The sequence below is a fragment of the Macrobrachium nipponense genome, chromosome 15 (assembly GCF_015104395.2).
Source record: "Macrobrachium nipponense isolate FS-2020 chromosome 15, ASM1510439v2, whole genome shotgun sequence".
NCBI lineage: Eukaryota > Metazoa > Arthropoda > Malacostraca > Decapoda > Palaemonidae > Macrobrachium > Macrobrachium nipponense.
In genome coordinates, this window is record NC_087208.1 from 18,413,924 (window position 1) to 18,441,875 (window position 27,952).

Consider the following 27,952-nt stretch of genomic DNA (forward strand, 5'->3'; position numbering starts at 1 on the left):
TTTATTCGAATCCTTTAAAAAAAATCCGTATCACATAGAAGAGATGAATTAAGTTTTAGCATTCTTTATTATTTCTTAAGATGATAATAATAATAATAATAGTAATAATAATAAATAAATAAACAATAATAATTAATATGAAGGTAGGAGACCCTCTCAAACATGTTTTGTTAAAGATGATGGCAGCATCAGTGGAATTGATTTTATATATGGTCTTTTCAATTCTTCTTATTATTCTCTTCTCATCAGGGCTGATATTTGCTAATAGCTGGCCGATGTTCATATCTCGGTTAGAAAGAAATGTTTTCTAAAAATAATAATTTATTGATATGATAACAAAAGTGGTTAACAAATCTTAGTCTAAGGGTGTAACGGAATTCCAACGTTTCCAACCGTATCATCGGTTCATTTTCAAGGAAAGGTGAGCTTGAACTGATTGAAATGGGGTCGTTCGGCGGTATTTATTGTGTCCCAGGTGCTCTGTCTGATGGGCGCTGCATTTTCATTGGCTGAACAGAGGATTAAAGTCCCTGAGTCAAGCCGTCTTGCAGAGTGGAAGCTCGCACTGCTCTTCTCGTGCGGACGCTGGAGACTGGGAGCGTAGTATGGAAGGTCATTGCCGATAGACGGGGGCACCTGATTGGCCCGTTCGATCGGCTCTATGGTGCTGGCGGGCGGCGCCCTCGTGCCACCGTCGGGAGGAGTGAACGTCCTCTTGGGTGGTGGTTGAGGCTGGGTCTCTCCTTCCGGATGTGTAGGGCCTCCAAGAGGCGGAGGCGTGACGGTGGTCTGCTGCCTTATCGATAATTCTGATATTAGGAATAATGTCATTCCTAATTATCCTGGTATTGTGGACGTTTTTGGCATGATTATGGATGGCGCCTTCCTGAGCGTGGCAGGATATCCTCTTCGAAAAATCGCATAGTCGTCATACCAATGTAAGCACCGGGCATTCCCGGACAGGGCATTTGTACTGGTAGACAACGTTAGTTTTCTTGAGAGGTCCTGCAACACGGGGGCTGGATTGTTTTTCATAATCAGGCCACTGGTCTTCTTGCTCTTGTAGTAAATTATTAGTTTCACTTTTTCGCAGGGTCCGTGGGGAGACGTTCCTTTCTATGATGGTACGAAGGGCTCGCTCGTCCTCTTTGTATTTCTTATGAAATACTCCCTTGTAAAAGAGAGTGACGTCTTCAAGGGCGGCGAGACGAGGCTCCTGCTGATACCACTTATCGATGTTTCTGCGAATGCATTTAGTGATGTCCCGGTTGGAATAACCCGTTGTTAATTAAAACTTGGGCAACACGTTCTAATTCAGTGTGCGTGCCCTTCCACGAGAGCATGTGAGAGAGCTCTCCTGATGAAGGCGCTGATCGCAGTGCGCTTGTATCTCTCTGGACACTCGCTCTCGCCGTTCAGGCACATGCCCAGGTTCGTGGGTTTTCGTATACACCAAAATAATAATAATAATAATAATAATAATAATATAATAATAATAATAATAATAATAATAATAATAATAATATGGAGAGCAAAGTTCCCTCACCGTTACTGTGAACTGAACTGAATGAACTATTTTGAATTAATTCAAACAAACTGCACTTTCTTGTGTTCCTAAGATATGAAGCAAGTATATATAACAGTAAACTATGTGTTTATATTTATGTTTTATTGTATAGTACCCAAAGTATATTATATACCAAGCAGAATAGTGGGAAAAACAGACTAAAACGTTCGCTGAGCCATACTGAGAACAAAAAGCTGGGTAGTAAATATAAGGAAAATAATTCATTGCCATCTTCGCTGAACAAGATTTTCGTCATGTATATATATATATATATATATATATATATATATATATATATATATAATATATATATATATATATATATACATATATACACACACACACACACACACATATATATATATATATATATATATATATATATAATATCGTCTAATATGGAATTAACCACACCAAAGAGAATCATATATTTGATAAGCCTGTGGTCACATCACTGAAGATTATTGTGGGTAAATGTTGTTGCAAAGGCTTAGTGCTTTATTCTCATAAAAAATATATAAAAGTCACGACGTGTCTATGTGACGATGATTCATACACACACACACACACATCTATACATATATATATATATATATATATATATATATATATATATATATATATATATATATATATATATATAGATATACATATATATATATATATATATATATATATATATCTATATATCATATAGATATATATATATATATATATATATATATAGATATATATATATATATTTATGTATATATATATATATATATATATATATATCTATACTATATATAATATATAATATCTATACTATTTATTTATATATATATATAGATATATATATATATATATATATATATATATATATATATATATATATATATTATATTCCTTGAATCCTCCCTAGACATTCACAGGAAATGCCTGATAAAACCGGAACTATTTGTAAGTGGATTAAAGACCCACTTCAACTTCATGATTCCTCCCTTCCGATGAACAAAGTTCCTTTTGTTTTGTGATCCAATTAGTCCCACAAATGCCCTTCAGACATCAAAATCATATCTAATTGATCAAACAAACCTCCGCTAATTTTTCCCTTCTAATTTCACCCTTTAAAATGCCTGGGGGCTTAAGCCAAAGCCGCTCTTTCCATCCATTTTTTCTTTTATATATGCATTCAAAAACATTTATTCCTTCGATAAATGAATGATGACCATCGTAATTTGGATAGACGATATGAAAGAAAATACAAGCTATGAAATTTACTCTTTTTATATTTGTTATTTGCTGTGAGGACAATCGAATGTAATCGGAAACGAATGATAAAATCAGGGGGAAAGGAAAATGGAAGGGAAGCAATAAAAACGACAGAAGACGGAATTTAATTTTACATATTTGAATTTAGGAAAAAAAAGACAAATGGATTAACAGTAATACTTCTTTGATTTTCATAACAATAGGATTCTCTGCACCTGAAGTCTTCATTAAATGTATAAAAGTAATACAAAATAAAGGCATTGAAAAAAGATGACCTTGACCAGGAGGTAAACTATTCACAAGATTGTTATATATAGTTCCCTAATACTCTGTAAATTAAACAAGACAGAGAAATTGATGTGGGCAAAGGATCGACTGTATCACCTTCACTGCTGATAATAACACAATCTTTTCGTGCAGCTAAGTACCTTACTGAATATAGGGAGTAATAAAAAAAAAAATACACTCGAAGCCGGTCATATCCTTCAAGATATGAAGCAGTTGTAAAAGTAGTAGTTACCCAAATATTTAGTATCATTTAAATTTTTCTCAAAGGTACGAGCTCCCGTTTTCTATAACCTTTATTATTAAGGCAGACACCAAAAATGATTCTCTAGCTTGTTGTTACGCACGCCCAATGAATAACTGATTCTTAGATTCATCCACATTTATTCATCCTGTCTTAGAGAAAAATTTTTATATCATACAGCACAGACGAAGATGATGGCTGAGACATGACCTTCCATCTTTTGCTGGAGGGAAAATGAAATTTCAAAACTAAAATACTACACTACTTCACTGAAACCTAAAGATAAAAAAAAAGTAATGTTGAGAGAGAGAGAGAGAGAGAGAGAGAGAGAGAGAGAGAGAGAGAGAGAGAGAGAGAGTTACAAGTAGTTACAATGATAAAATGTCTCAAAGACTTATTAGTCCATCCATATCGTGTGCTCACTTACCTCTTGGAGCAGATTTTACTGTTCATTCACAGTGCCCTAATGATTTTTGTCTAGCATTCTTTTAAATTCTTCTACACTGTCGCTGTTTATAACTTCTGGATTCATTCCACGTGTCACATATATTGTATGTAAAGAAGTTTTCACAATGATTTGTGTTATATCTCTTCAGTTCTAGTTTCCTTCCATTATTTCTTGTCTGGTTTTCGTTTAACGTAAAAAGGTTACCGTCTATCTTTATTATGCCTTTCAGTATTTTAATGTTTCTATTAGTTGTCCTCGCAATCGTATGTTTCTAAGCCATACTTGTTCAGCCTCTCTAGTCGTCTTTGGTAACCTATTCGCTTGATGGATAGAATCAACTATGTGGCTCTTGCTTGTACCGATTCTAATCTACTTATGTCCTTTCTTAGTGTTGGTGATCAAAACTGTACTGCATATTCAAGATGAGGTCTAATTATTGATGTGTAGAGCTGCAGCATCGTTTCTTTGTTTCTGTATTTGAACTGCCTCTTTATGCATCTCATTAGTTTTTGTGCCTCTTTTTCAGCTTTTATGCATTGTTTTGTGGACTTTACGTCCTTGGTAATGATGACTCCAAGGTCCTCTTCTTATTCTACATTATTTATGTCATTCCCCAGCAGTATGTAGTTTGCACGAGGGTTGTTTGTTCCTATTTGTAACACTTTACACTTATCCAGATCAAAAGGCATTTTCCAACTTTTTTACCATTCTCCTATTTTCTTTAGATAATTTCTTAAACTTTCTATTGTCTCTGGGTCTTCTATATTTATATATAGTTTGGTGTCGTCTGGAAATTTGGCTATCCTGCTAGTTAATTCTACATCAGTGTCGTTAATAGAAATAAAACACAGGAGCGGGCCAAGGGCAGAACCCTGAGGTAACTAAACTTGTTATATCTACCCATTCTGAGCCTTCACTGCTTATTATGACTCTGTGTTTTCTATTTGTTAACCAGTCTTCGATCCAGCCTGCTGTTTCTCCTACAATTCCTAAAGCTCTAACTTTCATCATTAGTTTCTTGTGCGGAACTTTGTCAAATGCCTTTTGGAAATCTAAGTAGAGTATATCTATTGCTCTACTACTGTTGTAAATACCAAGCATGTTATGGAAAAACTCCAAGAGGTTTGATAGGCAGGATCTGCTTTGTCTGAAGCCTTGTTGACTGTTTAACAACAGGTTGTTTCTGTCAATGTGATCCACAATTTGATCTGTAAGTATGGACTAAAAAATCTTAAAAGGGACCGACGTTAGACAGATTGGTCTATAATTTCCCGGCTCTTCTCTTGGTTCTTTTTTTTTGTAAAATGGGGGCACATTACCTAGTTTCCGTCCTTTGGGTGCCTTTCGTTGTTCTGCCGTTTTTCTGTAGAGTTTTTATAGGTGAGAAACTACCTCCTCTTTTAACTCTTTAATTTCTGGATGAATCCCATCCGGGCCATTTTGTCAAGTGGTTCTGCCCTTTCATATTTGATAGCTAGTTCAGGAATTGAGGTAGTGTCTTCAATTGTGAAAACACTAGTAAAAAACGTATTCAATAATTTTGTTTTTCCAAGTCTGTGTTCACTAGGTTTCCCCCCTTGTCTCTTAGGGGACGTATGCTATTTTTTTACTGGCTTCGTACTATTAACATGAGCAATGAATTCCTTTGGGTGTTCCATATAAACTGATGCAACTCTCTTATCATCATTTATCTTTGCATTTCTTACTCATTTATCCACCATTCTACAGACTTCTTTATGCCTGGTAGTTTCTTCTGGTGCTGAGTGTAGATTCATTTCTTTGCGCAACCTGTCTCTTTCTTTTATTTAATTTTCAATTTCTCCGTTGAACCACTTAGGCTGAGGGTTGCCATTTGTTAGTAATTGCTTTAATGTGTAGTCTTCTAGAAAGGCTTCCCAGTAATTGTCTATGTCTGTGTTTTGGTCTTACTCGAGATTTTTAACATACTCCTTTAGTTTTCTTAGGTCTCCTCGACGATAGTCTGATCCCTATTATCATCTCTTTTTTGTATTGAATATTAACGTGAAATGTAATAATTTTATGGTCACTTGCTTTGATTTGCACCTACTGAAAGGTCAGACACTAGGTTTATCTTCTGTTGATAAGACAATGTCTAGTATGTTGTATCCTCCAGTAGGTTTGTCTATCCATTGATGGAGGGATTCATTTTTGACCCATTCCAGAAGTCTCTTTCCTTGTAAGTTTGATGTGGAGGTCATAGCGTTCCAGTGTACTGCTGTATTGTAATTTCCCATTATCATTCAGTTTGTTGTTTATTTCTTGTCCTAGTAGTGCATACAGCTCCTGTATACTAGTATTTGAGTTATCTTCTTCCCTAGACTGCTTATATTGATGCAAATGACTTTGTGCTTGGTTGTAATTTTACACTCTATTGGACCGAGGTGGTCCTTGACATATAACAAAACTCCTCCACATTTTTTTGTTAGGTCTATTTTTTTTTTTTAGAGAGAGAGAGTACTGGTTCAGCAAAAAAAGCCAAAGAAAGAATCACTGTTTAGTAGAGCTACGAAATTAAATGATATTCGAATAAAGAGGCACAGTGACTCGGGGTGTTAGAGAAAGATATAGATCGGTAAAAGGCTGGGAAGGGGAGAGAGAGTGGATGGGATTATTTCCAAATCAAAACAGAAAAGTGGGGTTACTCACACTTTATTGAACTTGCCGATGAAAGGAGCCCCTGGGAAGCAGGCAATTCCATAGTTTTGAGGTGAGAAGGTGTCTCTGGCAAAGTAATAATGGCGTCTGCCTCTCTTCATGGAGCGGAATTTTCCTGCTGTCTCTGCCTCGACGATCACGATCTTTTTCTCAAGAATCTGACCAAAGAATAAATTTCGAATCATGAATCAATATGAGCTCAGCGACGACGATTATATTTAAAACAGAGAGTAAATTAAACAATTTCAGGACATTAATAGAGATGTGCAAATGTCAATTACCTAACCCTAGCTTTTTGACGGCAGTCTGCATTATTATCATATAGAAGTTATTAATTAAAAAAAGTTCCGGCAAGTGCCAACACTGATAAGTAGCAAATAAAAATTTTTGTGTGAGCATGCTTCAAACATTTCCATGGTTTTGTATTAGTCTACAACTCAACTGCTTTTCTTTACTATAATAATGAAGGTGATGCCATGAGACGCAAGCAGAATCTCCAAAGGACCTAAAGAAGGCAGCTCTGACGAGGCATATTCAAAATATCTGGTAAGGACCGCCCATTCCTATATCAACATCAAGAAACGGGCTACTGAGTAGATGGCATTCACAACACACATTTAGACGTCAGTTGTTTGATTGTGTTTGCTCACTGGACATTATTTTCCTGTCATCTTGGGGATGAGCAAGTTTTCTGCAAGATAGGGTCCCTAACTTTTGACACTAGAGCAGAAGTTGACAAGAGATGAAACTTTCACGACGCTCAGGACTATTTCAGGCTGTTCTAGACAAATTCTGAAAGAGCATGATAACTCTGTTTGAGATATAGGTTTATCTCTTTAAACTTCAATCAAAGCTTCACAGAAGAAACACCAAGGTTCCCCACCTTCCAAAAACTCGATCAAGTGGCGTTTGTTGTAATGTGATGGTTGCAAGGAGATGGGTTGTGAATATTGTGTAAGATAGCTGATGCTCTAACGCAACACACAACTTTTGGGGGACTGTGAAGAAAAGCTGAATAGACTAGTGAAAGTGTTTGGTCAACGTAAATCAAGGAGATGGAGCAATGACTGGAATGTACGAGAAAAGAAACAGTGGAGGATTCTGAAATGTCCTTAGCATAAACATTTTGTATAATGATAGGAAAACAGAAGACCAGGTGGAGCGAGAAAAGTCACAGGTTGTGGGCAAAAGACTGGTAGGAAATTAGGAATGTCTTTTGGAACCGAAGGATTCGGGTGAAAGGATATAGATTACGGTGTATGGCGGTGGTTTGATCATTAGGAAAGCTGCAGAAACGATATGTTGGCGAAAACAGTAAACAATTCGAAAGTGTGAAGAGGATGGAGAGCATAGAGTGAAAAAATAGTTGTTGAAAGGTGGAGCTTCAACGTCCAGGAAGCGAGAGATTACGTGCAAAATAGAGGAGAATGGCGCAGAGTGCATAGAGGGTCTCGACAATCGCGGTTAGCTGTTTGAAGCAGCTAGAATCGTGGTAGTTTTCCGCACAGGAGGTTCATAAACGATTCAGTAGTTAAAATATGAATATGGAAGTGATCTGTGCCTTAACTCTTCTTGGGAGCCATCCATTCTTGGAAAAAACAGCTTCATGTTATAGTATATACATACATATATATATAGATGATATATACATATATATATAAATATATATATATATATATATATATATATGTATATACATATACATATATATCATATATATATATATATATATATATACATATATATATATATATATTATATATATATATATATATATATAATATATATATTGTTACGATGTGACAAGTATCTGGTTATCATGCATCAAATATTACCTCACCAAAAGCCAGACACCTGAACCCTCATAACACGTTTAAACGACTGAATACTCTAAAGGCAACAGTGATCCCTTAACACTTACCAGTATTGCAGAAAATCAGACTAAGTTCATCAAAACAGGTGTGAGGGGGGGGGTGAAAAAAAAAAAAAAAAAAAAAAGCTAATCTTGTAAGTAATTAAATTAATCAAAGGGCATCACTCCATCAACAACAAAATTTAAAAGTCTAAGCATTTCCTGATTTCAGAAGTCTAAGTACTTCCCTGGTTCTAAGTCACTTCAAGAAAATTGAAGGAAAGCAAATCAATTACCACTCTATGTTTCTACCTATCATCAATATAATCATAATCATATATACTGGTATAAAAACAAACACATAAAAATTTTAAATACAAAAATTTATTATTAAATTCAAAATTTATAAGTGAAATTCACAATATCAGGGAATATTACTGTTACTTGAAAACAAAGTAGAGTTTAATTAATTCTTGAATCAAATTAAGTAAAATTAAATCAAAATTCAATTTATACACAAAATTCAAGAAAATTATTCAATCAAAATTCAAAAGTGTTAGGCAATAATTGAAAATTTGAAATTAATTCACAAGTGCTAAACAATAATAAAACTTGAAAAGAATTCTAAGTAAATGCAAATTAATTCATAAATGTTAAATTTAATTAAATTTGCAGTGATTAAGCAATGAAAATAACTAAGTCAATTAAATTGTGAATGCAAATGAAAATATAAAATAAAAAGACACACTTCAATAAGAAAATGAAATAGTGCACAAACAATGGAACAAACAAACAAAAAATCAGCAATGTGTAAAAGTGGTAAATCTTTTCACTCAAAACCCTGTAACCAACAGTTTTTACCAAACCTTCACAACCATCTGTTATTGGTTAACCACAGTTCCTATCAATTATTAGTTAACCACACTCCCTATCCATTATTAGTTGCAACTAATAAAAATATAACACTTTACCTTTTTGGTATACCAACTTCTTTCTTTGCTTTGCTGCAGGCTTGATTCACACTTCCACAAAAACCAGGCGCCGTTACGAAATGTTTGTTCAGATTCCACAAAAGAACATGCATTTTGAAAGTAGCAATATATAATAATATATATGTATATATATATATATATATATATATATATATATATATAATATATATATATATATATATATATATATATGTGTGTGTGTGTGTGGGTGGGGGGGAATATTTAGTAGAGATAAAAATATCGCTCTTTTACTGGATTTGAAAAGAATACAGTTGTTATATAAAGGACTAATGCGCAGCTTATTATCAACACCATTTACAAAAAAGCCGTTATTATTTCCTGTGTGTTTTGCCGGCGGTAACTACTAAAGGTCAACAACCAAAAGTAAACATAATCCCCGTGATCTTTAGAAAATACAGATCCGAGTTTATCTAACGTTTTCTATAGACAAAGGATCTATAGCTCAGTCTTGCTGCACAGAACAAAAAGTAAACATCGAGACTCTAGAATCCATTCTGTCATTTTTGTTTCTAAGGAACCCCTCCCCGGGCTAGAGACCTTCATCTTTCCTCTTTGATTATTTCTCTCTCTCTCTCCTTCTCTCTCTCTCTCTACAGTCATAGTCAAAGTGCCTTATGCTTTTTTAAAATATATATTTTTTTGTTTCTTATTCAAACTGATTTCCCATATACATGCTATATGGCGGCATACTTGAAAGCTTCTTTTAACAAAAGTATCACCACTACTCGAAGACTTACAAAGACGAGCACTTGAACCCCGGCCAACTAGCTGGAGTAGGTTATGTCATCTCTGGAATCAGTCTATTCGATTGCTGATGATTTATTTTTTGGTTTATCTCTCTGTGTGTCTACGTGATAACCAAAAAGTTTTCGATGAATTTCGATGAAAAGTCGCTAATGGTATCGGTAGAAGCAACAGAGGAGTTTCTACGACTATCAAATGGATTCGCATCAGGAATTTAGAGTTTTACTGTATAAATCTGTGGCAGATTTTTAGTATTCACGGACTAAATGAGGTAGAAATTACACCTTCCTTTGCAATGAGGCCTAAAAGTCGATGGATTTTATGTCCTTAAAAGCATCTCAGGCTAAGAGGGCAGGAGAGAGGCTAACCAGAGAAACGGACATTCCATGTAAAAGTCAAGGTATCAGACACAGAAGGCTGCAAAACACCTGACGCTGGTTCCATGTTGCCTGAATCAGGAGAAAAACCGATATTGCAAAAAAAAAAAAAAAAAAAAAAAATCCTTTTAGCAGCTAAACTATTTCGTGGGAACAAATCATCTAGCAAGAGGAATGACAGCTTCCAAACTTTTGTTAGTGGCAAGGTGGCGACCCACTGAAGTGAAAAACCAACGCTTTCCTTGTATATGATGTCAGCTAATGCTCCTTCTCAATGAACGAGCGAAAACCTCTAGGCTTGGGTACACAAGGGTTTCTAGTGGCTGGTTTGAGCTCAGAACCCTGCTTCAGGCCTATTACTCCCTTGTAACCATACCATTTGATAAAGGGCCGTCCTTGTTTATGGTTAGCTTAATTAATCAAATCTAGCCAACCGCTAGGGGTCCGGATTTGAGTTCCTAATACCAAGAAGACCTTTTGAAGACCTGTTGTTGATGCTCAGTGCACTGGTAAAAATGTTTGTTAAGGATCTGACTTTTCAGGGCAAGGAATGGGCCAGGGGATGCCTTCGTGGGTGTCGAAGTTTCGAGCTCGTGTGACTGTTCAGTGTTTTAATATTTGCTTGTTTGGTAAACTGTAAATGAGAGAAAATAGAAAATCCATCAAGGTTGCTTGACAAACTTCAGATTGCGCCAGATGTCAGACTGTTTTCCTTGATCCATTTTTCTCTCAGTATTTTCATCCTGTTAAGAGTAGTTAATACAAAAATAAAGTGTGAAAATTGAATAAGACAGCAGAGTGAGAATGAGTTCAGATTACTTCATGCTTTGCTTCTCTGTAATGAGTGTTGCTGTTGGGCTGTCTTCGGCTTTTAAGTTATAAGAGTAGACAGGTTCTACTACTGTGGTCTAAAGGAGGTCAGGCAGTTCACTTCGGCTCTGGCGTTGCTTAGGGGGCTAACTGTGAGGGATTATTACTGTTGTAGCAGAATCCACCCGAGTAAACCATGCCTTATATATGTCTGCGTATGTTGCGCTGTTGAACTGTTTTATATAGCTAGTAAATGAATTTATATCGCTGAGTATTAATTTACGTTTGTGACTAAGGATTTATTAGACTGCAGCAGATTGATGAATTACCTTTCACAATTTAAAGAATTTATAACGTAGCTGAGTAATATCCAATTAAAGTTTAGTACCATGTTCTGTATTAAATATAATTTGGTGATTTGTTCCCTAAGATTACCTTGCTGAGTTTCGAGAAGTTTTCCTGCTTTTGTACTAAAAATTTTAAAAAGAGCACATTTGCCACAGAAATAAAAGAATCAGAACAAGACCTGCTTACTTGCAGCATTTCCCCAACCACCGGCAAACATGATATCATCCGGTGAAACTGCTCTCATATTAATTGATATTCATCATGCAATGACCCGGTCTACAGCTGCATCAGGCGTGTCTCTTTTACAAATATCTTCCGACTCTGACCATCAAAGCAGGGCCCTCCTCTATCTCTATGCCATCAGGCAATCTATAACAGATTTTAGATATGTTCCCCCTAAATCGAGGATAAATTCTCAACCTGGGCCCTTCGGCTAGAGGCCCTCGAAGCAATGTCAAAACGTCCTAGATAAATTTCAGTTCAATTTAAGGTGGATTCAGAATTTATTTTTTTTATTTTTCATCATATATGTAACTGACCTCAAATTCATTACTGACATGTAATTTATTTGAGAGGTAATAAAGGCTTTCGTTATTATAATTATTATTATTATTATTATTATTATATTATTATTATTATTATTATTATTATTATTATTATTTATTATTATTATTCTTATTACTCCTAATGTTCCATCACACCATCTCTTCATTGTTGTTCTTGTTTAGTAGTGATAATAAAATATTGACCGTTGTACAGTATCATTAACTGGAGAACAGAAGCGCTATTATTATTATTGATTATTAAGAATATGCAATCACCTTGAATAAGAGAGACAAATTTCTCCAGAATGCAAAGCCCATTGGTAAACAAGGGAGGAAGCCTGATGAAACGTCGGGCGGGATAAAATGCTCACATAGAAATACCCTCCAGCGGGAAATGAAGTGATGAATACACCATTGCATTTAACGATGGCGCCCGTACAGGTAAACAGGCAATTAGAGTACGCATAAAAGGTAACCACTGAAGTTATCGCTGCTATTTGCATCGAAAATCTTTCCCGTTATCCGAGCCATTAACGATCCCCATTTGCCATAACCGAGAAGCATCCCCGTAATACACCCGACGCCATTAGAGGGCGCTCCTTCTTCCGAATAATTATTCTTTGCTGCAAACTGTTCGCAGTCTTCAGCACTTTCTGGAATCGTTCCAACTTCCCCCTCCTGTGCTTGTATCAAGCTTCAGGCTCTCTCTCTCTCTCTCTCTCTCTCTCTCTCTCTCTCTCAGTCCGTTTAGTCTTTCTCCATTCTCGTTTTTCATCATTTTTGCCGTTCGTTTTCTTTGTATTTTGTTTTGTTTGCTGTCTGCATCGCTTGTCTTCTATTCCTGACATCGTTTATTTTAGTCTCAAAATAAAAGACGAAGAGGTGACAAAAACAACAGCATATTGATCGATAAATGACTCAGTAACAGAAACTTATACACCGTATATGTGCAATTTTTTAAATAGGCAGTGAGATATAAAGTAAGCGCTGTTGAGGCTGCAATCGATTAGAAATGACAATGCCTTGTAATATGTTCTATAAACTCCGCGACATAAAAAAAAAAATCACGGTTGTAGCACCACAAAATCTTTGGTGATATATAAAAATCAAAACTAACAATAAACAACTAAAGAGTATTTATCTGGAATGCTGTGGAGAGTGGTAAAGGGGAGACGCATGGAATCCGGGAAGCAGAATTCTACATTATTTTAGAAATTCGATAAAAATAAAAATTGAGTCATGTATACAGAACTTTAATCCTAAGGAATAGACGATACTTTTTTAATACACTATCTTATATTAACTTACATTAAAGTAAACCCCAAGTCAGTGTAACAATGACCAACATCTGTGTTAATAATGAATGTAAATGAATAACAGGAAATGGATCGAAGCTGGTAAATATACCAACCGCGATCGGCGGAATATGGGAGACATGCCATCAAAATAGGAGAAGAGTTTGAAGATATGGTGTTCAAATAGGGCAATAATTCGAAGAAATATCAACCAAAAACCAGAGCAGAAGCTGGGAAATATTTTAACCTATGCAAGGCAAGGTTAGGAGATACGCCATCCAAACAGGATGGTTATACCAGTCCAACAGATCAAAGGCTAGGGTATATAATGATAGACACTGGTCAAAAGTTAGAATGTATTAAATACACTCTCCAGATAGGGCAGCATCCAAGAAAAATTCCAACAAAATTATAGCAACTGGTATACATAGCAACCAAAACTGTCAGATTTTAGGATATGATGGGAATATAGGGCAGAAGCTAGGTCACCCCTATAGAAATTCTTCTAGAATGAAGCTATACCAGCCAAATTAACTAGGATTTGGGAACTATTTGATCAAACAGAGGAATGTAACACATCAAATAATGCAGATATTATAGATATACCATGCAAGGAAAAAGTAGTTTGGGAGATATACAAACAACATAGAGCAGTAGTTGAAAGTAAGTAAAAAAAGTGAAAAAAAGGCAGAATTTAGGAGATATCCCAAATAAATACGACAATGGGCTTAATACTAGAAATCGGACACTTTTGTCGGTTATCCTAGATAAATATGCCAGAAGTAGGGATCTAAATCAGTCAACGAGCAGGAAGATAACCCACCCACATGTGGCAGAATAAGGGAGATGCACCATGCAGGTGGGGCAGAATATGTGAGATTTACTGACCACATAGGGAAGATTTTATGAGATATACAATCAAACAGAAAAAATATGAGGCAAAAGTTGGGTGATATATCAACCAAAAAGGTTCAGTACTGGAAGAAATGCCAACTAAATAATGCAGTTTGCTCATAACGTCAATGAAAATAAAACATATGTTGAGATAACTAATAAAAACAGGGCAACATTTGGAAAAATCAAGCAAAAAGGTCAAGATTTTAAAGTCGAAGCAACCAAAAAGACAGAATTCTTGAGATATATTAAACAAAAGTGGCAGAATTTACAGATATGAGCTAAAAACGCCTCATTTTGTCAGATATGTCAACCAAATATGGGAGAATTCAAGATATATAACGCTGAAATTAAGAAAATGCACCACTCAAGGAAAGTACAGTTGGGGTAGCTATACATCATCTAATAGCGCAAAACAGGGTACCGACCATGTCATTATAATGGCAACCATATAGACCAAAGGCTTTGAGATACTGCAGTCAAATCAGTCAGAGCTTGCGAGGCATACATCTAAACGGCGGTTCTGAATTTTGGATAATGAAAAAGAAAATGAGACACAATTTGTAAGAAAGATTGAACAAATGAGGCAGCTTTTGGGACATATCTACCAAAAAGTAGAAACGTTTGGAGATATATCGAAATAAATATGTCAAAGGGGATATATCATCCATACCGGTCAAGAGTAAAAAAAAAAAACATTTTGGAGATAAACCATCTAAACAGGGTAGAAGTTGAGAATATGTAATCCAAAAGTGATAATCAGGTGTCTGAAGGTCTGCTTATCAAACATAAGAATTTAGGAGGTATACCACTTAAACTGGACAGAATTCAGAAGATACACAGACCAAAGTGGGCAGAATTCTGGAGATATATGGAGTCAGTGGGGCAGAAACTGGAAGATAAGCCCACCAAATAGGTCAGGAATTTTATGGTATTCCAAATAAGTAGGGTGAACTTGGTAGATATGCCAACCTAAGATAATATTATCTAGAATATTATTCTAGATAGTAATGACATACCAACCAAAGAGGACAGAAGCTTTTTGGAAAATATACCAAATATACAGATTATTCGTTCACCAATAAGGCGAGTTCCATTTCCGCAATGACACCATCACGCCTTTTTTTCTACACTCGGTGTGATTTGTCGAGTTCAGTAACCATCCAAATTTAGGAAATACACTCTTTTCTCTAACTGAAGGAATAGTTTATCGATTGTTTCCGAATCACTATATAACTATCTTTTATTAGTTTAATAACTCTTAAACGGCTTTCTATTTCTTTCCTCTGAAGTAAAGTCCTATGTGGCAAACACTCAAATCGTCAGCAAGATCAGGCTCAGAAGAAAAAGGGAAAAGGTTCAGGGCAGAAGATTATGGAGGAAATCATAGAAACTGCAACAATACCAAACCACTAAGGATATTATAGTAAGGAAGTGATATTTATGCCTCTAGCAGTAAATAAGTTTTAAGAATAAAACCCAGTATATTAAGTATGGAGATAAATCCACAAACTTAATATCACAACGGATGTAAAAGTAACAGGCTACAATACTACACGAGGGAAAAAAGAGCTAGAAATATATATATATATATATATATATATATATATATATATATATATATATATATATATATGTGTGTGTGTGTGTGTGTGTGTGTGTGGTGTGAGAGAGAGAGAGAGAGTTTGAATGAAATTAATTCTAGCTACAGATAAAAATATTCCAAGTATTTTTGAAAGTTTGGATTGGAAAAAGAATAAACGAGAGAGAGAGAGAGAGAGAGAGAGAGAGAGAGAGAGAGAGAGAGAGAGAGCGAGAGCCTCTTTTGTTTCCGCCAGGACAGGATCATCAATTCTAAAATGTTCCCAGTGGCGTTTCCTGCCACTTTTCACACGTACGATAATTGGCTCTGGGAGAGGAAATTCTCGCTTTTAAGCGTTGAGTCTGTACGTGCAGACGTGGTGTTTCTTAATCATGACTGCCATAAGTATGGCGAGTGTTTATACCTGCCTGCTGAACTCTCATTTGAATGGATACTGCACATTCCTCGAGAATGATTCACAGAGAAATATAGGAAGACTTTATTTACAAATCATCTGTTTAAGAGCTTCTGGAATCCTCACTTTCACCCTTAGTCGAGTCCTGCCTTCTTCCCGCCTCCTCCCCCAACCCACAGTCCGTTTTCCTCTTCTTCGGCACTGGGATGTCAGATACTACTGTCCATTTCTAGCCCGTCTACATCAATTAGAGACAAATATGGAGGTGTACGGTAATTAGACATTCCCTGGATTTTAATACGCGGTTTGTCAGACCACTGAGTTGAGTGCTCGTCGGAGTTTACACTGAGACCTTCTTACTTAGGAGCTTTTACTTGTATTCACAGAGACAGCTTATGTGCATTCTATAGTTGTAGTTCAAAGGTGCAATGAAGTAGTAACGCAATAGACTAAAATAACACGCTAACACAATAGTCTGTCTGTGGTAACTAACAAACAAACTAAGTATATAATAATAATAGATCATGTGCGTGAACGCCGTGGTTGAAACTAATCGAAATATGCCTTTTTAGTTCTTACTGAGTAGTACCCAAACTGCACGTGACCATCAGAGAAGTTGCAGGAGTAGTTAATTTGGAGCATATGCAATATTCCCGACGTGATGATTTAATGTGTTTCTGTTCCATCAGATATAGGAGTCAGGAAATAAAAAGGCCTCCGTTGCAATAGCAAATGCCACGGCTATTTGCAGCTAAGCCCGCCCATTGCTTACGTCATGACCATTCCTTGAAGCTGATTGGTTGGCAATGGTATCGAAAAGTTGATTAATCTATGTTTCTTTCATCTTCAGTAATTTAGTAAGAGTTGTTTTACCAAACTGGAATAAGTTCTGCTGATTATTAAAACGAAACGTTTTACTATCCCTTGAAATACAATCTTAATACACATCTCCCTAAAAATGGTAAAAAAAAAGAAAAAAAGGAAAATGTGAATGAAGTCAGCTGCGTTCCGCGATGCTGTAATGTATTTATCGCAAAAGAGGTTCACCTGGCCACGCAGGTGATACAAGGAATGCCGGCCTTCGAATCAGTGCACTTGAATTACAGGGCAATGGTGATTACCTTTTGATATTGTCAAGAATGTTCACCATTCAAAATTTAAACACAAAGACGGTCGTAGAGCTATGCTGACTAGTATTTCATATTGATTTCAAGAAATCTGACTACATTTTGATAGTCTTTCATTGTAATCGTCTACACTTTCGGTGGGATGACAGAATAGGCCTATGTTTAGCTGAAAGTCACAGTATCATAAGTTATACGAGTCATACAGGATCTAATTTGCTGAGAATTTTCTAAGGGTATCTTTGTTGTTTCTTCGAAAACTGTTCACATGGTTAGCTAACACTGCAGAATAAACATAAACCTTTTCATAAAAGAATGCAGAATTATCTGCTTTCTATTGTTAATTGAAATTTAGTAATTTTTTATGATTAAAGTAACCGAGATCTTTATGAATACAGTCTACGCTAGAATATTCTCCTAACTACACACACACACACATATATACACACACATATATATACACACACACGCACAGAGAGAGAGAGAGAGAGAGAGAGAGAGAGAGAGAGAGAGAGAGAGAGAGACCAGCAGGGTAATCTACAAGAATGCCCTAAAATCAAATGAATCACAGGCTACTCTCAGACATGTTTGGGTTATGTCATACCTTATTCAACTTTTACTATTTTGTCTTATTTCGTTACGTATCCTAGGATGCTTCCTACCATAATCTTCATTGTCACAGAAATGCTACGTCAGTCTTATATTTAATCATTACAGCAATATAATTTTCCATCTCTTTTGTAAATTTACTTTCTATATGATTTATTGAGAGCAGTTCGATAGTTGTGTATAAGGCTGAGACAGCCCTATGATCGGTCTGTGTGTGCCATTGGCTACTTCACAACAAGTTTGACTATTATCCTCTCTGTGGTATAAGTGGCGTTATAATTACTATGGCCATCGACGTGTGATATGCACGTGTTTATACGTGTACATTCCACCGTATGCATATACATTATATATCGTGAGGTTGAAAAGGCTACTCTATTTCCAACAGATACGGGTAGAAAGCCATTTACAATAAGATATCGACGTGTAGGACTATGCCCTGCCATTCCCTCAAAATGAGATTGACGTGTAAGCCTACACCTATCATTGCCTCAAAATATGAGATTGACGTGTAGGCCTGTGGCCCGTCATTGCCTCAAAATATAAGAAATTGGCGTATAGGCCTGTCTCCTGCCATTGCCTCAAAATATAATTGACGTGTAGGCCTTTGCACTGCCATTGCCTCAAAATATAATTGACGTGTAGGCCATGCCGTGTTATTGCCTCAAAATATAAGAATTTTATATTTTGATATGTGGGCCTAATCTTATAATGATATTAGCATTTGACAAGCAGGATTATGATGAATGAATACCCCAATATCGGTACTGGCCAAATTAATTAATCTTGCTACAAGCTAAGAATTCCAGCTGAAACTTTTGCAAGACCAAAAATCATATACGAGAGAAGGAGCCGTAGGAGAGGGACGAGGAATTAATGGGGGAAAAGAAAATAATAAGGATAACTAATGATAGAAGAATGAGGAGAACGAAAAGAAGACGAGTGGAAAGGGAGGAGGGAAAAGTAAAGAAAGAGTCACAAGAAGAGGGTGAAAACTTACAGATGGCATAAAGCAAAGAATAGGAAGGAGAAGAAGAAAACGAATGCAGGAGGGTGATGGAGAGAAAAAAGGAGAATAAAGAAAAGAGAAAGTATAAAATGAGGAAGGATGGATGAAAGAATGAGTATGCAGAAGAATGATCTGAAAGATAAAGAGGTATGAAGGAAAAAGATGGGACGGAAGTGCAAAAAATTCATGCATGATAATACACTAGTAGATAGAACAATCTGGTCAATATAACCATTGAAATGAAAAGGAAATCTTAGTAGAGAATAAATAAAGTAAATAACACTATACAGTAAAATTAATTAGATTTCCTGATGACAAGAAAATATTTATATGAGAGAAGATATACATCACTAAAAGGCATAAATCAAACCATAATCAAATCAGTATGAATTAATGCAAATACAGATAACGATGATATCACTGCAGAGGTGATTTTTGTCGAAAATGAAATGAAACATCGTATACTAACCAGACGTTTTTGCAACATATGAGGAAAATCCTGATGACCGGGATCTAGAAGTTACAGCAGAAAGAGCGACCTTGCTGAATTTAGTAACCATTGAAGAATAGCACTTACGTCGTCAGTTATAAGAAATATTTAGTTGCTCATTCTCAATAGGCTAGCGAAAGTAACTGACAAGATACTTGATATGATCTATCTGGTTATAAAAAATGCAGTCCAGTTAAGCCTGAGCACTTATAACTGCACAGTTAGACTGTGCAGAACCAAACGTTAGTGTGGACAACCTGCACCGTTTTTCTGGCCTGCGCAGGCGGCCAGAATAAATAGCTCATCTCAATCGATGAACCTCGGGCCAAACGGCTGCGCATGCGCATTGCAATTGAATGTGGTGGAGGCAACTTTTTGGCTCGGTTGGCTCTTCGCTGTCCGTCTGCGGACAGATTACATGTGCTAATCAAGAACATTGAGCTGGGTTTTATTGAACTGAAGTGTTTATACCTAAATTGATGATATATAGGATTTACTTTTTTTTAACAATTGAAACGGAAGTCAGAATAATATATATTTATAATTTCTCCATGGGAAAAATACTAGTGTATAATGAAGGCTGAAAGTGGCTACATCATTCTTGAATGTCTTGTATATTTCATTGAAATCTATATGAATGTGACTTTGCTGCTTTGGCTAGTAAAATCCAAAGGATATCGAACAGATTAAGCCTATGCATGTTTATTCGTGGTTGTAAACCATATATGCAATACAGCTTGTCAATGAATAAATATTTATTATGACGAAATAATGTACAACAAGAATGGGCCTATATGCGTCTATTCATGATTATGCACAATGTGTGTAATTCTTTTTTAAATGAGAACAAAATAATATTCTACTTTTTGACGAAACAAAATCAAACAATATTGGACTATGTATGGTTTTCATAGCTTACAATTCACGGAAGTTCGCTTTGAAATTAAAGTAAACTAATCAACACACTAATGGAACACAGGAAGACAGTAGTAAACTAAGGATTTTCATTCATTGTAACATGTCATACGAAAGTCAATCTTTAAACGAAGCCAAATCAGTATTAACCTTTTTAATGAAACAAAAAATATTGGCCCATAAGTGTCAACTCTGAAACGAAAGCAAACGATTACGAACTTAAATATCTTTCCATGGAACTCTTCCTTCATTCATAACATATTCAATAAACATTATGAAAGTCCTTGGAGCCAAATTTAAACGCGTAACAAATTCACAAGCGAGTATCTAATTCGTTTTTATCAACCACTCTTTCATTGGACGCCTTACTTGACATTCATGTTTTTATTTATTTTTTTTTTATGATGTCATCAAGACAATTATGGCCACAGCACCGTGTTTTGATGCCATGGCTGCTACGGAGGACTGAGGAAAAGGACTATCGTTAGTGGCGAAGATTTCCCTGCACAGTCCGACTGCGCAGTTATAACTGTGCATACATAACTGAACGTTAGTGGCGGGCTTTAGCAAGGGTTACTCAAGAAAAACCACTATATATTGGGGCCAAGTTAACTGCCCTCTCCAAGGAAATTATGTAATTACTGCAAGAGGAATGTTATTCAAACACAAAAAAAAAACAGTATAAAGTGGGGATCTAATTACACAGACTCGAGATAAATCTCACAATGGCAAAACTGAAATAATACTACACATAATTCATCTTACTGCAATGTTTGTAATTTCAAGGTTGATATTTTAGTCATGGATAATTTTTTTAACATAAAAGGGAGATAGACTGGTAAAGCCATGTTTAAAATGGGTACGGTTTGTATTCTATAATCATGGGTTCTATTTCATAATAACCCCCGTTGTTCTGGCTGAACATAATGTAATTGTACCAACAGTGCCATAATTAATCGAGAAACACTACGGTAATCCTCAAACATTACTGTTTTGAGACAGTAGCCGAAAAAATGTTCCAGAAAATGGAGGTATGCTGTGCCATCAGCGTGCCTTTTTGTTTGTTGCCAAATCAGGTAGTTCCTGATGTTAGCTTTGCTAGGAAGGTATTCTACTTGAATGGGATGGTATTCACCAAAATTTTGTTAAATTTAGATGGAGCGATATTTATACAAGTTACAATACTACTGAATGTTTAAATGATCACCTTCAGACTATTACAGAGGAGAATGCCTTCCCAAATTGTTCGTTTGAAAGATAAGCCATGGTTTAGTGCTGCATTGTGTTGTTTCAGTCATGCTTTCCAAAGCCTAAGTCGTATACAATGGCGTTCAGGTATAGAGAAGTCAAAACGTCGCTTGTGGATCTCGACAGTTATGGCAGCATTGACCCTAACGGGGTCATTACTTTTTTTTCTTTTCTCTTTTTTAACAAGTCTGCTGATGTCACTAATCTTAAGGTTGCTACCATTTTCAGAAGATTAGTTGGCCTAGCAAGATTTCCTCCTGTACGGGACTAAGTCCATCCTCTTTCCCCCTGAATAGTATGGACCAATTTCAATTACCCCTGCTTTATCTAAGAATTTTGAGAAGCTGCACTCTAAGCGTTTTTGAAGGTTTATTGAAGGTAATAAACCTGCTACCAGCACTGCAGTTTGGGTCTCATAAAGGCCTTGGTATTAGTGATGCACGGGAGTTGGTGGATCTTTTATTGACATTCGAAATTAGTTTTTAATAGTACGAACATTTCAAATTTCATAATGGTAGTAATCTTGGACCGTGTCATTCATTATCTATCATAGTGATATGTGGCAAAGTCTGGAGCAAAAACTGGTGTGCACACACCGATGATACTTCCCAAGCTGTTGTTCCTGCTTCCTGCCTCAGGGCTGTGGTTGTAGAAGCCTTGAATAGAGATCTGGCACGTATTCATTAGTGCAGTAGGCGTTGGTGCATAAAACGTAACCTTTCTAGAGCTCAAAATATGAAATTTAGTCGAGCCAGAACGCTATTGCTTGTGCATCCTGACTTACATTTAAATGGTACGGTGTTAAATGTCTGTTACTTTACTCAGATCTCAGGTGTTACTTTCGATCAGACATTGACATCTGGAAGGATGTACATCATATTGCTTCTTCTGTTTCTCAAAAAATTGGTATCTTGTGAAAATGTTTTCTAATGTTTCGTGGGGAACCTATTCTACCTAAGTGTTTCAACTATTTTTGCTTCTCCCTTGTTTCGAGTACTGTTCTTTAGTGAAGTCTTCTGGTACTGACTCTCATCTCAAACTCTTGGATAGTTATGTCATCATTCAAACTTATTTTACCAATTCTTAACGATGAACATGGCAATGTTCATTCGAATTGGAGGACTGTGATAGACACGCCCCCCCAAAAAAAAACGCGATAATAATAATAATAATAATAATAATAATAATAATAATAATAATAATAATAATAATAATAATAATAATAATAATAATAATAATAATAATAAATAAATAAATAAATAAATAAATAATAACATGCTTTAATTTTCTATCCATCATACTAAATTGTTTTTCATCTTTTCCTAGAACTTGTCTCTCTCTGCAGGCTGATTCCCCTTTCGAACCCTCTTGGGTTTATGGTCTGTTGACTCTGTTCATGAGGGTTTTTCAGAGGCAGATTTGAAGAGAGAAAGAAAATAATAAGTGGAAGCAGTGAAATCTAAACCGAGAGCAAGCTGCTGCCAAGCTGAAAATTAGGACTGGGAACATACCTTAGTTTCTCCCTACTATGAACCATATGTTCATAGACAATAATGAAAAAGAGGCTTCAATCGGATCTTGCAAATCATCAAGGTATTCGGTTCTCAAAAGGCCAACGCACAGACCTCCCAAGAGAAGGGACTTAAGTGCCGTTACCACAGTGACCAACTTCATCCTTGCGACAGAAAAAAAAAAAAGATTGGGAGCCTCCAAAAGGACCTAACTACCTCCAAAAAATACAACGAGGAACAACCAGTCTTCTACGATATAAGAGACGCAATCTTCATCTGCTTAGTAATGATGGTCATGAAACAGGCAATCAGAGGTCTGAAAGAATGTGCCAGAAAAAAATAAATGAATAACTCTTATCTCTATTTTGCATTTATGATGATGTGGGTCCTGTTTAGAGTAAGATACACCAATATCTGTCTGTCCGTCGGTCTGTAAGAATTATCAGAAAGTTTTAGAAGGATTCGATTGAAATTTTCTGGAAGTCTAATTTGGGTCCAACGAGAGTTTATGGGATTTCATGATGGATCTGGACCAATCTTTGATCCTGGATTTTCACTCTCTCTCTCTCTCTCTCTCTCTCTCTCTCTCTCTCTCTTCTCTCTCATTTGTACTGAGAAAGTAAACACACTCTTAATGTTTTCTAGTTGAAACTGCAGTCATGTTAATTTGTCACAGCTGAATTATTTCCATAAAGACTTTCAGTAGCAAGTCTCCTTCCCTGAGTCAACCCTCTGGTAGACACAATACTTCACTGGGAGCAGTTTGGTACTGAATAGCTCAATCTAGTTGTTACTGGTAACGGAGTTTGAATTTCAAAGAAGTTTTACTGATGTTTTCTATGAAGTGAAAACTTAGAAGAACTGAACAACTTATTTTCATGTAGCCTGCTTAATAAGATTTGTTGAGACCCAAATGTTCTTATTTCATTGTGATGAAATTAGAATCTCAGGAAAAAACAAAAGACGTTGACCTACTTGATTGAATAAACTCGGAATCATTCTTGAGAATCTCTTCGAAAGTGTCGACTTACCTCATCATACGATAAGCTGGTGTCAACAAAACTCTTCGACCTGTCTTTATGATTGAATAGCTTCCATGTCTCAGCATATATGCCGCTAGTAGCATCCTGTGTTTAAACAGATAAGAGGAAGTTGTTCAGATTTTATATGACCAGATTTCTTTTTCCTGAAATGGAGTTCCCTTATCAATAGAAAGAATTAAAATAATAAATAAAATATCTTAAAAACTTCAAAATACAGATGTCTTTCAGCAATTGATTGTGGTTTACCATCTCTTTAATTCAATCAAAAGCAATATGGTAAAATATTTGATTCACGACAGTGACTCTTGACACAATAATCAATAGCATAAGATACATGAGTACAAGCTTCCCCCAAACCCACCCCATCCCCCCTGAAAAAAAGAGAGAAGTCAATTTTACCTTGAAGAGAAATTCGTGACTTGTCTCAGCAGCCACTTGCAGAGTGAAACCGTTGGAAATGGCTTTAGGCAGATCAGTTAACGAGTCGATTGGCCGGTTATACGATGGTATAACTATTGTCGTTATCAACATACCCGAGTACAAAGCTGCCGAAAAGATCAATTATATCTGAATTTTAATGGTTAAAGAACAACTGTTTGCTTTACTCCATTTTTGTATGACAATAACGAAGTTTGAAGATGAATTTTAGGGGTCAGATGCAGGATAGGGTGAAAATTGTACTAAAAGGTAGATTAAGGATGAGATAATGATGGAGGGAATGTGGAAATGGTTTGGACGTGTCCTTAGGTACTTAGTACAACTGCACGTGATAGTGTCAGCCGGGCTCCTCTGGTCACCAGTGGATTTGGAAAACCAGATCTCCTGGGGTGATAACTGAGACGGGTGGCTGTAGCAGAGTGCAGATTTGTGGAAGATGAAGTACAGAAAATATGGCGGAATTTCACAGAGGCTATAATGAATGACAGAGATGATGCTTACATCCTCACCTGAGACCATGAAGGCGTAGAGATACCACAGCAGAAAAGCTGTCTGCCCTGACCAGTGCTCGAATAATAGTTGGTTCTCCTGCCTTAACAGACTCGCACAGGCATTGATGAATATATTGGAGAAGCTGTATTTGCTCGTCTTAATCCTGAGATAGGTTTTCGTTATCCATACTTGAAAGAAGACCACAAGGCTGAACGCGAACGGAGTCGAGGCGATGAGGTACCACACCTGCGTCCACGGGTGCATTGTATTGATTCATTTACTTATATACACATAAAATATAAATGATATAAAAGTATCCTCATGTAGTTTTTTTTAATCGATTAATAGACGTATTTATCAGTTTTCATGATTTTAGTGCTGTGTTCATCTGATCTCTTTCAAAACTGTACAATCTACTAGAGTTATGTATTCATTTATTTATCTAATTCCTTTTGGGGATAGTGGTCTTTCCGTCTGCTCATATTTGCACACTCTCTTCCCTAGAAGACTTCTCTAAGACTTAGTCAGACTGCGCCATAATAATAATTATGTCCAGGCTATAAAAACGTCAATCGGGAGCACACACCCCAACCAGCGTCGAACCTCAATTAGCGCAAATATCTATAGAACAGAAATGGTTGCACAGGATCCAAACGAAATTTTACAAGTTAAAAGGGAAATGACCTCCTGTCAGACTTTGTTTGCAGAGTTTATTGTTACTTTTGTTTCTGGATTCTACGGTTTCGCTTTCTTGAGCCAAGTACTTTTGAAACCGCTGAGACAGCAATCTATACCTACAAATAAGTCGTTTATGACCAAATGTTGAATTTCTACACTGACAAAATTCAATCACTTTTTACTTGACACAAGGACCACCTTTGCTAAAATTCCATAAATATCTTCACATAACTGTGTTAGTATTTCTGGTAACAAACAAAGACAGCAACAACCAAACCCACCCAAGAATATAGCTTCCTTTTGGGTATTAATAATAATGATGGTAATATTGAAATGAATGTAATTTGCACACATTTTTTCCTATACTTAAAGTAGTCATACCTCTGCCGAGAATGGCGAGAAGACGGCAGAGGCTGAAATCTCTCTCTTCGGTGTTCGCGATACCAGTGTGAGACTGTCGGTGTGGTAAGGGTACGTGAAGTCTATTATTCTCTCCCGGGCCTCTGAAAAAAGAAGTCTCTTTATTAATACCTTGTGCCATTTATATTCTCATTTTCTGAGTCATGGTGCAAGTAGAAAGTTCCCAAACTTAGGTTAAGTTACTTTATGGCTGTTGGTCTAGCTTCAGACCTTCAAGGTCAGACTTCCTAATCTACTCTGTAAATGTTCTGAAAAGTCCTTCTCGTTGTTGTTGGCCTCTTAAAACCTAGGCTGATAGGCCGATGAAGTATAAAAAAAATTGCCTCACCACATACATACGGGTAATTGTGATAGAAGTCATGGCGAAATGGGCTTGTCTCCTGTATACGTCGCCGATCAGACCAGTCACCGACCCATTCGGCAAAGGTCCACCCCACTGACCATCTGCTGGGGTCATCATCCTATACCTGGTCAGGAAGATTAATGACAAAATAATTCGATGAAAATTCAAGTATTTGTGGAACCGTGGCTCTGAAAAAAGGAATTATTGTGAACTCTTTTAACAGAATTGTAGATTTTATGGAGCCTAAAAATTAGGCTCACTCTCTTCGAGTATGAATATTATAGGAAGCACAGAATAATTATGATCTCATTATCTATTAAAACTGGAAGATCTCATGAATCTACAAATACACGGAGCACCGAGGCCCAGAACTGATAGTAAGTAATTATTAGATCTTATCAAGGCACGAATCATTAAACTTGAGCATATACTCACGGAAACTAAAGAATTTTCGGATCTTTGAATATTAGACGCTAGACTCGGAAACGAAACTTACGTAAAGTTGAGCGTTTTGCTGAGGGCCTTGATAACGCTGCCTTCGAAACCGGTCGTCAGAATCAGCTGTCCGTCGTCCTGTTTTTCCAGAACGATAAACGGTGTAACGCTGTTCGCTGTTCCCGTCAGCTTTCGTCTCTCGAAATTCGAGTACCTTGCGTCCAGATCATAGAACAGGGATCTTGACATTTTTGACGTGAAGTCCTTGTGGCCCAGCGTCCAGACACCGCTGTCTTGGAACCTGATACAACGATTCGGATTTCATAATACAAGGGCTCTCAGACAAGAGCTATTGGAACCTCAAATTCGTCAATTAATCAGATCTCTCTCTCTCTCTCTCTCTCTCTCTCTCTCTCTCTCTCTCTCTCTCTCTCTCTCTCTCTCTCTCTCCCTTTTAATAGCACTTGGAAGCCCGCATGGAAGCAGCACCCCAAATAGTGAAAATTAAATATTTTTCAAAGTTTTGAATATATAAATCCTAAAATTTAGGCTATAAAGCCAAGCATTGCGACACTTCCAACTAATCAACGCTCAAGACAAGGAAAAGAGATGGATTGTTGGACAGAAAGATAAAGCCAGAAAATAACTGAGATGAAGTACGAGAATTTAAAGATGAAATTGAGAGGAAACTACAGAGTTGCTGTTCAAGAGGAAGCAAGAGAGGTCGGACAGAAAATGGAAGAAAGGAATTGGTAGGGGAGGATGTTGCAATCACAATCTGTAAATGTTAGTAACGATCACAATACATTGTGTGAGGTGCACTAACTGCTCAACGGCCCTACAGGGGA

The 27,952-nt window shown here is 36.4% G+C and overlaps 1 protein-coding gene across 2 annotated transcripts in view; it reads right to left on the reverse strand.

The window, feature by feature from the left end:
- LOC135227011 (glutamate receptor ionotropic, delta-2-like) overlaps positions 1 to 27,952 on the reverse strand; it is a 66,823-nt gene that overhangs the window by 9,862 nt on the left and 29,009 nt on the right. For both annotated transcript variants that reach the window (XM_064266772.1, XM_064266775.1), the window contains exons 8-14: positions 27,166 to 27,405; positions 26,666 to 26,793; positions 26,288 to 26,409; positions 25,246 to 25,474; positions 24,698 to 24,843; positions 24,287 to 24,382; positions 6,466 to 6,632 (exon numbers count right to left, since the gene is read on the reverse strand). In XM_064266772.1, coding sequence (XP_064122842.1) covers positions 6,466 to 6,632; positions 24,287 to 24,382; positions 24,698 to 24,843; positions 25,246 to 25,474; positions 26,288 to 26,409; positions 26,666 to 26,793; positions 27,166 to 27,405 — 1,128 coding nt within the window. The remainder of the gene's footprint in view (positions 1 to 6,465; positions 6,633 to 24,286; positions 24,383 to 24,697; positions 24,844 to 25,245; positions 25,475 to 26,287; positions 26,410 to 26,665; positions 26,794 to 27,165; positions 27,406 to 27,952) is intronic.